We start from the raw sequence: 12,782 nt of genomic DNA, 5'->3' as shown, positions 1-12,782 counted from the left end.
TTTTTCCCTCTCAGGAGTATGAGCTGCAGCTCATGACCTACCGTGCATTTGTGGAATCTCAGCAAAAATCCCCTGTGAAGCGCCGGCGTGTTCTTTCCTCCTCTGACGCCATCACGCAAGAGGTGAGGCTCCTGCCAGCCTTGAGTTTTTCTCTGCAAGAGGATTTTCTATTCTTGGCTTTGGTCGTACAAGCTGCTTTCTTTTCAGATCATATTAACTTTTACCTTTAGAGAATAAAACCCTGATGAAAATTACCCAAGAAAGCCAGTCAAGTAGTTGGTCTTCCAAGCCATGCTCATGGATACAAACTCGCGGTTCGTGTGCTTAGTCAAAATGATGGAAGGTTTTGTTAACTGGAACTCTTAAGACACTGAACCGCTGATTATCCTGCTAATAGGGAGAGCATAAGGACTGTTCTTTGCCACCTCTGGAAGGTTCCAAGTCTTCTTCCAGATTCAGGGATTTCCCCCTTTTTTCTCCAGGGTCAAAAGAGACATGCAAGGAAAGGTATTGCCTTTCACGTCATACAAACCAGAATTCTTCTCACAGCTAGTTTGAGAAATGCTTGTCTCGTCCCTGAGATTGGTTGTGAATCATCTCTTTGCCTTCCTCTTTGTTTCTTTTTGTGGGGAGGGGGAGTATCTTGCTTCTGAGGTTTCTCCCTTGGCTTTTGCAGTGAGGGACTGTACTCTGTACTCTCCTGAATGAGATCCAATTTACTTTATGTTTCATTGTTGTTGGCTTTAATGGGTGTGTTCCTTGTGCTTCTCGTACCTTGTAGTTCATGGATTTACGGACACACTATACAGCCTTGGTCACATTGACTACGCAACATGTGAAGTACATAAGTGATGCTCTCCGGCGCCTGGAAGAGGAAGAAGTAAGGACAGAATTTATGTAATCTAGTATTTGCCTTGTGAATCCAGTTTGGCCCCCTGGAGTCTTGCGCCAGGTTTTATCTCATAAGATCATGAGAAGTTGGCTACTCTTCTTAGGCACCAGGATTGCACCAACAGAAGCATATTAGTGTAGAGGGGAGGGTCTTGAAGAAATTCTGACTCAGCACGTCTCACTAAAGGGAGGTCTGAACTCCTCCTCTGGAAGCTGGTCCCTCAAGGGGAGGACCCAGCTCTATATCCTCCAGGCTGGTCAGCTTAGCAGCCAGGACAAAGGACCTTAGCAGAACTGTGCACTCTTTGCATTCAAAGACTTTCAGTTTCATGTCATCTTCGTGCATTGCTTCACCTTTCCCGACACACTGGAAAGGACCTCTCCAGTCTCCTGAGTTCACTTCCTCTTCAATGTTGTTCTTGCCCCTTTGCCCTGGGAAGCCCTCCCCCGACAGGTTTACGTTCACTCACCTTAGAAGACAACATCAAGTACATTCTGGTTCTGGCACACGGATCGCATGGGGTTTTATATTGTTTTGCCTGTAAGAAGCACCGCAGGTGTTAGTGACATTGGTTCATATATTATGTATCAACATTCCATTTTTTCCAGAAAGTTGTTGAGGAAGAGAAGCAGGAACACCTGGACAAGGTGAAAGGACTCCTGGGCTGGGTCACAAGCTTCAAGCAGAGTGCACTATTCAGAAGCGTCTCACCCACAAAGAGGAAAATGCTGGGAGATATCGAGAAGTCCATTTTGGAGCAGCAGGTGCCTGCATGGGTTGAAGGCCCACATTTCCTTTCATGTTTCTCTCTCATTATAGACCGTGGCCCAGGTCACATGAGTCGTGCTTAATTTATGCTTCCAGTGCGATCCACCTCTATCTGAGCTTTTTCTTGTGCTCATTTTTTTGGAAATGTATCGTTTGAAGTTTCCCTTCTCTTTCTTCTTTTCAGGTCTTGAATGAAGAATTGGCTGCAAAGAAGGAGGAAGTTTCAGAAGCTATAAAAACTACTCAAATATTTCTTGCAAAGCACAGCAACAAGTAAGTTGAGAAAATAACATGAATCCGGAAAGTTGAATTGTGGGAAGCCTGCAAAGCAGACTCCAGAATAATTTTTAATGAAACTTCGGCAGATCACCAAATTGTACAAGTTATTTGCATTTTTAATGGAAATCTCATGATTTTGACCTTTTTCTGGGAAAGAAATTGTGTAAAGGGTACTCTGAGTATATCTCAGCAGAATAATTCTCCAGAAACATAATGGAGCAAGATCAAATTTGAAAACGGGCCATTTCTGGCCAGGAAAATAAAACTCCTGGAAAAATGTTGCCTAGAGAAGACCCTGATCCAGGAGAAGCACTTGGGCTGTGACTCAGGGCTTTAGACCACTCCATTCTTAAGGCCTCTCCAGGAGATCTGCATGGGTGGTAAAAGAAGTCACGATGGTCTTTGCATTGAGGCAGTCAACACACATAGAAGCTATATGGAACTTTGATCTGGACTTATTATCATACTCTTTGTAATGAATTTTTATTCCATTTGGAGGTCTCCAGAAGATCTTGATGATGGAGGTAGTGGTCCACTTAAAGAAAAAGGTTGGGCGTTGGTGCCTTAGTAAGTTATTCCATCTTCCTATATCCAAGTCACATCTTGGATACAGAAAGTGGTATCAATGTTGACTTATTAAATAAACACAAATTCCTGCTCATAGAGCATTTATAAACCAGTCACCCCCCATTCACATTTGAGGCCTTGGGGAAGTGTGGTTCATTGATGTTTGAGGGTTTTGGCCAGGATGACCGTTTGCACGGGCAACTTTGTGTATTGGAATGCAGAATCTCCACCCGCTGCTGTTGCTTCTTGGGTGCCCACTGGCTGTGTTTCTCTTCTGACTGTCTTCCTTCCCACACTGCAGGCTTTCTGATCAGGAGAAGGTGCAGATTTCAGTCCAGCTGGATGCTCTCAAAGAAACCTATGACCAGCTCTGCTGTGATTCCACAGAACTGCTTCAGCAGCTGCAGAAACACATGGCGGAGGAGATGGCGCATAAGGTAGCTCTTTTCTCATTCCCTTTTCCCCCACATTTGTGGCATTCTTTCCCCAGTGGTGGAAGAGAAGGTCCGTGCTTAGAAACATCCTGAAAAACTGTGAAAGTTCATACAGGCAACCGCCCTGTTCCAGTCTATTACAACACGAGGAGGAAATTCTCAGTCTGTATGGATTACTGGGACCACGCTGAGAGGGTTTCATATAGCAACTAACTGTTAGTACAGGTTAGACCAGGCCTGTCCCCTGAAGGGCTCCTGTTTTGTGCTTCCTTCAGTAACGTTTCTCTTAGACAGTTGTGAAAGGCCTATCAAGGTTGGTCTTTCATCACCATCCATCCTTTGAAAATATATAAAAAAACATGGGGTAAGAAATGTCCAGGTCTGCTCCCATCTTCCTATCAGTCCCTCTCCTGCGTTTGGCTGTTTCTGCAAGAAGAGAAGCTGAGTGAGGGACCAAAACTTATGGGAACTACCCAAGGAGCCCTTAGCAGATCCTGTGTAGAAGAGACAGTGAAGCTGGAGGGGAGGATTATTCAGGAAACAAAGAACAAAAGGTGAAAGTCACAGACATAAGCCAGATGTCCTACAAAGGGAAGCTAAGATTGTGGAATGAAACTGAAAAAGAGTAAAGCAGAGTCAATAACTTGGCTGAAATAGGATTTATGCTTGTAATCCCAAAAGAGCAAGGAGAAAGATTTTTTTCTCTTCCCCTCTCGGCTGGCCCGTGGAAAGACAGTATACACAGCCAATTCCCAAGCCTACAGTGCTCTCCAGTCATAAAGTAGTCGAAAATAGTCAATTTCTTCCTTCCGCCCTGTTCTTCTGCAGCCTTCTGCTACTTGGTGCCCTCTTTTCTTATACCCTTGGCCAATTGTCTGAGCATCCGTCCCATCTTTGTTACTGCTTTGTTCATAAGTCCTATCTGGATATATCTGTATATCATTGTATATAAATGTGATACTCATGTCTCCAATGCAACTTGTATATCTGTGTGAAGTTGTGTTTTTAATGCTTGCAGGATCCCACTACTTTGAAGCATTGCAAACCAAAACAGCCAGACGAATAGATGTCATTTTTTTACTTGGGGGCAGCTGTTTTAAATCCTGGCATCACAACAGATGCCGTTAGTTCTGTCCCAAAATCGTCAGAAGGGTCTTCTCCCAAGTGCTGTAATCACTGAATTTAGGATTCCTTTGCCAAATTCTCTTTTGTCCCAGCCTAGAAAAGCCTATATATTTCTTCCTGTCCACTATGATTCCTCTTAGGAACAATGTATTAAGAACCAGCATCCCTTATAATTCTGGATGCTGATGTGAAACATGTTCTCATTGGTTCTGGGGAAGTGGAGGAGAGGAATCTGAAGGGTATTTTTCAGTTTCACATGAGAATAAGAATGAAGTTCTGAAGTTTGGTTTGGGTGCTTCGTGGTTGCACGGAACCTCTTAAACATTTCTGCTTTTGGAAAAACCCCAATCCTTGGGGGTAGAAGGATTGTTCAGGTTAAGGCAATGGGTGGAGCAGACAGAGCTGCACATCCAAAACACCAAAACTAGCAGAAGTCTCTGCATTGAGCATGATGATGTGTCCCTGTTGTTTTCCGTTTCATGTTGATTTACTATTCAGAATAACTACCATCTTTGTTTACAATTTTCTGTTATTGTTTTTGAGAAACTAACCTTCCTGGAGTCTGCCCCAAAAATCTCACTCTAGAAATGTGGGGCAGTTGTGTGGGTTGGGCTCTGTGTGGGTGTTCTTTCTACTTTTTGTGCAAAACAAACAGTCGCATGCCGGATGCTAACCCCCAGCTTTTTACACTGTGTGTGCCATACGGCTGAGCTGCTACCTAAAGGCTCTGTCTTTAACTGCTCACGGCAAAGTCCCCAACTCGGGTAAGTAAGAAGCCTTTTGACGCTTCTCCTTCTCTTTCCCTCTTGTTTTAATGTCTGACTGTGCATGTCTGGAGTCGTGGCTGTGGTGCTAGCAGGCTTGGAAGGCCTTTGCAATTGAGCTGCCATCCTGCCTCGCTTGTCCCAGGGAGCAGGAGGAGGTTCACAGGGTGCAGTTCTGGGTTTAACAGAATAATCTCTGGGGGAAGAATGCTGCGCAACTTTCTCACCTCTGGACCTCAGTCTTAATGGTCCAGAACTTCCAAGATGTAAAGATTCACAGGTTCTCTTTCTCCTTTCAGTTAATGCTGGCCTGCTAGACCAAGAAAACACAGCGTTTCTAGGACAGGCACCAACTGTGTGTCATAGTGGGAGAGAGGCTGACAGCTTAAACTGCAGCGTTGTCATTTGGATCACTTTGTAGAATTGTATTTGCAGGGGTCTTGGACCCAATTCCCATGTGACTGAAAAGCATTTTATTGAACACATTTCTTCACAGTTGCTTGCGGGGTGGGGTGGGGGGATGGTTAAGGGGAAGCAAGTAATTTGATCCTCCAAAGGCAAACCACATATTTTATTTACTGTATTTAATATGCGGCTTCATTGTCCCTTGGAATTGGGTGGCTCATAAATTCAAATAAAATATTTTGTACAACTCAAGACACAATACAGAATTCTCCCTCTTCCCCGTGGCTACAACGAGCCCCAAATGAGGACGACATCTTACGATCTCTTGGTTTCTAGTCCAGCTGTTTCCATGGCTCCAAACTGATTCCTTCCAAACATCCTGCGATTTAGGTTTTTCCATGTAAACACTTTAGAAGAACTGCAGCGTCTTGAAATTCTGGAAGCCCCATTGGGACAGTAGAAAGCCCTTGGCTGCATCTCTTCCGCTAGGCTGCCACTCCCAAACCCGTCAAAGGGACGTTGTGATGGTTGCGGAGCAAAAAGGGAACCTGTTTCCTCTTCAGGGAACTGCATGCTTTCTCCTGCTCCCTTTTCTTGGGCCTACGTGGGTGAGCTGTGCTGTGGTCCTTCTGGGCTTCCTGTCTCCTCCTTTGAATAAAGGGGACCACCAGGAGTGTTTGGCTGTGGTTCCGAGTGTGCTTCTCTCCCTTCTTCTCTGTCTTTCTCCACTGGGGAAAGTGGCTGCAAGGATGCTCCTGCTGCTTTGCTGCTCTTTCTGGCTGCCCAAAATGTCTCAGTAGTGCCTCACCTGCCTGGCTAAATTGAGCTCCAAACTGAAAACAGTTTGCAAGATCAAAATTGTGTTCCTGTGTTATGTGATACAACGTATAAATTACCAGCCTAATTAAAATCTGCTCTCTAGTTCAGTATTCACCATGCTTTAGATAACTGAGACATCTTGGACTGGGATGCATTTATAAGTCCACCATTACTGTGATTCTGATATATTTTTTTCCTCTTTCCCCTCCCTGCTCCCCTGCCCAGGGAAATGAGGCTATTGCTGGAGTGCTAGATCTTGGCACAATGGAAGCCTTCTCTGTTTTTGACGCCATGCAAAAAGGTCTCCTAGACCAAGAAACAGGCCTTCTGCTCTTGGAAGTCCAGGTGATCACAGCTGGTCTGATGGTTCCCAAAGCCAGTGAAAAGCTCTCACTGGCAGAAGGCCTGACAACAGACGTAATAAATGGCAAGATCTACCAACATTTAGAGGAACTGCAGGATGCTGTCGAGCTGATCAAGAACATGCAACTCAAAGGTAGCCCATTTCATCCTGTTGTTGCTGCCATCGAAAATGGAATCATCAGTGAAAGTGCTGGGCTAAAAATAGCACAAATACAGCTTCTCACTGGAAACTTTATAGATCCTTCCAGCCATGAGCAAATCGGTTTAGAAGATGCTCTTCAAAAAGGCATCATTACCAATCATTTTCATGAAAAGTTGGTATCTTGCTTGAAATCTTGTGAGGCTTTGACTGACCCAAATTCAGTTGAGAAAATTAGCTTCAGTGATCTGATGCAGCAGTGTGTCCCTCACCAGGAGACAGGACTGAAATTGCTCCCAATAAAACAGGTGCCAGGTGGGGTGGTGAGCTTGCAGTCAGGCCAAGAAGCAAGCATCCTCTGTGCAGTTCATGAAGGACTAGTAGAAAAGGAAGTGGCAATGGGATTACTAGAAGCCCACCTCTTTGCTGGTGGCCTTGAGGACCCCAAAAGTGGCTGCCAGTTAACTGTGGAGGATGCTGTAAGACATAATTTAATTAAACAAAATCTGGCTTGTGATCTTCTGGCCAGACAACTGCAGACCGGTGGCATTATAGATACAGTTACCAGAGAGAGATTTTCATTAGACAAAGCGATGGAAGGAGGCCTGGTGAAATCAAGGCTTGCAGTGATGATCCTGGAATCCCTTCATTCATTTACAGGACTTGTAAGGCCTGAGTCAGGAGAGATTGTGCCTGTTATGGATTCTCTGGAGCAAGGTATCCTAACTTCTGAGCTGGCTGATAAAATTTTAAGAGGCAGGCAAAACATCAAAGCACTTTTTATAGCAGAGACTAATGAAATTCTTTCATGGAAGAAAGCTGTCGATTGTGGAATCCTGAATAAAGATCTTGCCAAAAAATTGAAGTCAACCTGCCTCCCTGACTTCATTCCAGGGATGCCCGTTTCTGGCCCCTCAAGTAGCTTCCAGAGGAGAAGCTCTTCCTCTGCTCAACCAGTAGACCATGGAGAAGAAAACCAGGGTCCCTCAAGAAGCAGTGAAGAAAAGATGCTGCTCTATTTGATGACTCACAGCTGTGTAAACATCCACAATGGTGAAAAATTGCTTCTGGTAGAGGGGGAGTTAAATAGCCTGTCCGAAATCCTTGCGCCAGCAAGAGAAAATGGCTCTAGCACTGACCTCTTAGAAGCCAGCAAAATGCAACCCCAAGAATGGCCTGAGGATGTTGGCAGGAATGCCACAATTGAAGAAACTGGATCCTGCAGTGAAATTATTTTAAAGAAACTTAATTCGTCTGCATCAGAAAACAAACAGGAACAAAATCTGCAACCCCACATTTGTCTACCTAGCAAAAGGATCGAACTGGAAATTGGAGATATAAATGAATGTGTGAACGTGAAGGAACAAGAAGCGGAAGCTGCTCTTCCAGGAGACTTAAAAAGCGAGATGGATGAGCCGAGAAGAGAGCAAGGTTGGATGATGACACAGAACAAGAGCCGCATGGAAGTGCAGGAGTGCAAATCCAATTTTGAAACTGAATCTGGGAATAAAGAAGTCAAGTGGGAAGAGGCGAAGCATGAAAAACAACTACCGGAAGAGGGAAAGATGACTTTGGAAGAGCAAGAGAGAGAAATGGGAAAAAGAGATGTTAGAAAAGAAGTAGATTTGACTGCTGACAGTTTGGAAAAGATGGAAAAATTTCACATTGTAGTAGATAACGCCGTAGAAAAGGTGACTCTTGCAGAAGTAGATAGGAGGCCAGAGGCTACCAGCTGGTCAAGCATGGGAAAAGTGCAGAATGGATCAACAGACGGCCTTTTGAATCAAGCTGAAGGGAAACCTGCAGATGGACATGTAAAGAGAAGGCAGCTGGCCGCAGACAAAAGAGCAGCTCCTGCCTATCCAAGGGCTGGTTCTGCACTGGCAAAACTATCTGCAGAAGACAGCCCTCTGGACGCGTTGCTGACACAGCTGCAGGAAGGTGGCATAGTTCATGAGCAGACAGGGAAGAAAATGCTCCTGGATGAGGCCCTTGCCTGCGGAGCTGTCTCCAGCCATACAGCCATTAAATTGATGGGGGAGATGAAAATGTTTAGTGGCTTTTTTGATGCAGAGACCTCTGAGTCATTAACCACTGAAGAAGTAATCGGTGCAGGATTGATGGATGAGAATCTTCTCCAGAAGGTATTAGCTTCAGATCAGGCCATAAGTGGCATTATTGACCCATGGAACAAAAGCATTTACTCCATCAAGGAGGCATCTGATTTTGGGCTTTTGGATAAAGAAACTGCCACCAGAATTTTGGAGGCACAAATAGTTACTGGAGGAATTGTTGATTTCAAGCGTGGCAAAAAAATGTCAGTCACTTTGGCTTCCAACCTTGGCCTAATACACAAATCCACTCAAGAAAATCTTAAGAAACTGGAGAAAGCATATAAGGGCAAATATGCTGAAGACACAATTAAAGAAAAACTCATAGCTCTACAGGCTGAAATAGGAGGTATCTTGGATCCTAAAACTAAAGAACCACTGACCATTATCCAGGCTGTAAAAAAGGGATATCTGAGTGAGGAAAAAGCCTTTACGCTCCTAACTAAACAGATAGCCAACGGAGGCATCCTTCACCACAAGACTGGCATGAGACTTTGCGTAGAGGATGCTCTGGAACATGAATTGATTAATGAAAACCTCTACCAAGATCTCAAAAAGGCAGAAGACATATGCCTACACCATTCCATTTATCCTGAAATGCACAAAATTGTGTCCCTACCCCAGGCTGTATCCCATGGGTTAATCGGCTCACATTTTCAAAGCAAAGTTCAAGAAATACAAGCCTCAACTGGAAGTATATTTGATCCTGTTTTGGGCCAGAAAATTACGTTGACTGAAGCTGTTAAGAAAAGGTTATTATCCAAAGCAATTGTGGGACAAGCAGCAATTGCCTCTGAAATGAAGGAAGCTATTCTTTATCCAGGAAGCTGTAGATTGGTCCCATATTCAGAATTTGTCAGAAGGAGCAAAATTGACATTGCGTCAGGGCATAGGTACTTAGAAGTTATTCCCTTTCAAGACACAAGAGATGAGGTGACTGGGAATGTATTGATGATTTCTCAGGCGGTAAAACTTGGCAAAGTAGACCCCATGCTTGCTTTGAGATTGCTGCAGGCTCAGGCAGACACAAGTGGCGTCCTGGAAACTTCTACTGGCCAAAGACTGTCACTGGCGTCTGCTGTGGAAAAAGAAGTGCTGGATGAAGATACAGCTAAAATCATTGCTATTAATCAGATTTTGACTGGAGGGATTGTTAGTGCTGAGACTGGAAAGCGGGTAACCTTGAAAGAGGCCATTGAAAAAGGCTTAATCACCCCCAAATTAGCCGATGCAATTCAAGAAGCTGATCCAATCACCAATAAATGTGATTTAGAAGAGCCTAAAGGCCTTGTGCCCCAGAGGTTGCCGCAAAATGCTGCCTCAAAGCCTAAAACATTGGCCCTTCGTAAATATCCTAATAGTGAAGAACCGAGGACGCCGTCTGAAGCAACGGACTCCAGCTCATTGAAAGCAGGTGGGAAGATGGCGGTAGATGAATTCATTCCCCCTTCCCCTGTCTCAACTGCGGGCAGCTCATTCAGTCAGTTTTCAGAGGAGAACAGATTGGTACCTGAGCTTGCCTTCATGTTGGACCCAGTTGAAGACCTGAGAATAAAGACCCAGGAAAAAAATAGTAAGAAGAAAAATAAATTGAGGAAGAAAGAACTTTTTAAAGGAGAGCTAGAAAGGCAAACAAGAAGTAATCGTGAGGCCGAAAAGATACTGGAAGGAAATTTCCCCGTGGACACTAGCACAGTTAACGGAGGCCAGGAGCAGAAAGAAAAAGTGCTTCCGCTGGAAGAAAGTGCTTGTGTGTCCCTTGGCCTTGAAAGGGCCCATAGGACCCCGTGCCTAGGATCTGCAGAGGGGCAGGCACCCAAAGAACAAAATAAAGAAGAGGGTGATGTACATTTTCAAGGCTCTACCAAGATTATGTCCAAGAAGCAGGCTGATAGCAAATTGCTTGGGGATGCCAAAATGGGGCTACCAAGTCAAGATTCAGAATTAAAAGCTGGCGAACTCCGCACTTTGAAAAGCCTCGACTCAAAAAACATTAAGAAGAAGAAAGCAAAAAAGATTAAGAAGCAGAGCGCTCTGTCGTCAAGTTCCAGCGAGGCCACCGTGGCAAGAAGGGCCAAGGTGGAGCCAAGCCCGAGCAGTGCAGAATCCTTGCAGGAAGGCCCATCTGGTGGGGTAAGAAGCCCACTTAAAGAAGGTGAAGTTACGAGGCAGGAGCGTCAGGCAAGCAGGAAGGAGCAGCAGCATGTTGGGGCTGGAGAGAACATTGCAGATGATGGGAAAGTGAGTATTGCCCAAAAGGGAGACGCATCAGAGAAGGTTTCTGAACAAAAGGAAAGACTTTGCAAAAATTCTGTGAAAGATACCACAGAAGAACAAATATTGCTTAAAAAAAAGCAAAAACCTTTTAGCTCAGAAGAGCAAGTACACAAGGTAATGGACTATGTGGAATTCTTCGGCTCTCCTGAATCAAAACCAGAAGATCTTCAGAACAGAAAAAAGTTAGAGGACAAGTTAAGTCCTTACTCCTCTGTGACATCATTCGTACAAGAAGTGGTCAGAGAAGTACCTGGAGAAGATGAAAGCGTTGGTGCTAAAGAGCTGCCCGTGTCTTCAGAAGCGGAAGAGTCGTGGCGAGAGAGTGACATCGTTGGACCAGAGGGACAAAGGCTACAAGACGGGGAGTTTCCAGAAAGGGAAAATGATCCTTCCGGAGAGTCATGCATGCAGCAGGAATCAGAAGGAATCAGAGAAGTTGAAAACGTTGATGATTCTTCCTGCATGGTTGAAAATACAGAAGAGAAATGTCAAGATGCTTCCACATCTACCAAGGTAGGTAGTTTAAATCTTATGGCTGCTCATGCGTATCTCGTGGGGTTAAATAGACAACTAGAGTATTCCTGAAGACAAAGTAGATACGTAGTGAACGTTGTCTGAAAGCCACTTTAGTGTAGTGGCGAAGGGACTCGGCTCGAAACGGGAGAACCTGCCTTAGGCACAAATGGATGACCTTGGGCCAGTCTCTCTCTCTCAGCCCTAGGAAGCAGGCAATGACAAACCGCTTCCAAAGTCTTGTGAAGAAAACTGCAGAAACAAATCCCATAGTCTTCTCCTTGAACTGTCAAGGTGAGAACTATGCAGCTTTATAGCTGCTTTATTTTATGACTTATTTAACTATATTTACTTGCCGCCTCCTGTCTGGATCAAAATCCAGAGGACGGCTAACAAAGTTGTACACAGTAAAACAGTTTGTAAATTATCTAGCATAAAGGGTAACATCTGCACTAAAATGTTTAAATTGAACAATAATACAGCTAAAAGGCTAGCCAGAATTTGATATGGCCAAATCCACAAACTAGTTTAATGCAATGTTGGAATATTGTCAATGATGGGGACCGGTAAACATTTTTTGGAAAGGGTTTTAAGAAGGTGAGGGCATTCCAGAGAAATGTTTGGTAGAGTTTTGAAAAAAGATGTTTAGCTTTAAAAAATGTGATTGAAAAAGAAGAAACGGGGGTATTTTTAGAAGGAAGTAAAAGTGACTCAGTGTAGCAAAGTCCCAGAGGAAAAGAGATGCTCCTCTCCTCCTGTACAAGTCTTTGGGATGCATGTCTGAGACTAGAAAAATATGGTTCTGTCAAAAGCAGGTGAACTGGGTATGTTAGGGATGAATCCTTGCCTCAGTTTCCAAATGGTTAACAGCTCTTGACTATTCATGTCTGTCTGTGTTTCTTTCCTCCTCTTGCTTCCCAAATTGCCTTCATGTGCCTAATGTCTGCTGGGCCAAGAATGAAAAATGGGTGGACTCGGTAGCTAATCACAAAGATTTGGAATTATTCATGGCTGAGTCCTGCTCTTGATGAATTGGGCTGGGAGAATGGAGTTGCTTCCTGCCCTGTCTGTGTATTTGGATTGGGCTCTAGATACTCTTGGAACAGATTGGTAATGTGCTCTATTTGTAACTCTCTTTTTTCTCCCCTCTCCAAAAATAAAAATTATGGGGGGAAAGATATAAAAACCACATTGTGCCTTCTGATACTTAGGGGCCTCAGTTAAGAAGCACTCTTTAAGCCCAGCCTCCTCTAATTACATTTAATTATACTTTAGCCATGGAAAGAGGAGCTTTGTGGGAAGCAAAACCTGAGGGGTTGGCTTATA

The 12,782-nt window shown here is 44.2% G+C and overlaps 1 protein-coding gene across 1 annotated transcript in view; it reads left to right on the top strand.

The window, feature by feature from the left end:
- Nucleotides 1–12,782, top strand: part of MACF1 (microtubule actin crosslinking factor 1) — a 296,242-nt gene that overhangs the window by 151,829 nt on the left and 131,631 nt on the right. Inside the window, exons 31-36 of the mRNA XM_081335334.1 lie at nt 15–122; nt 782–880; nt 1,501–1,656; nt 1,845–1,933; nt 2,808–2,943; nt 6,279–11,456. Of these exons, the coding sequence (XP_081191460.1) occupies nt 15–122; nt 782–880; nt 1,501–1,656; nt 1,845–1,933; nt 2,808–2,943; nt 6,279–11,456 (5,766 nt within the window). The remainder of the gene's footprint in view (nt 1–14; nt 123–781; nt 881–1,500; nt 1,657–1,844; nt 1,934–2,807; nt 2,944–6,278; nt 11,457–12,782) is intronic.

This window comes from Vipera berus (assembly GCF_964194415.1).
Source record: "Vipera berus genome assembly, chromosome: 9".
Classification (NCBI taxonomy): Eukaryota; Metazoa; Chordata; class Lepidosauria; order Squamata; family Viperidae; genus Vipera; species Vipera berus.
Note: the sequence above shows the minus strand (reverse complement) of the source record. Positions and strands in the feature narration are given on the sequence as shown.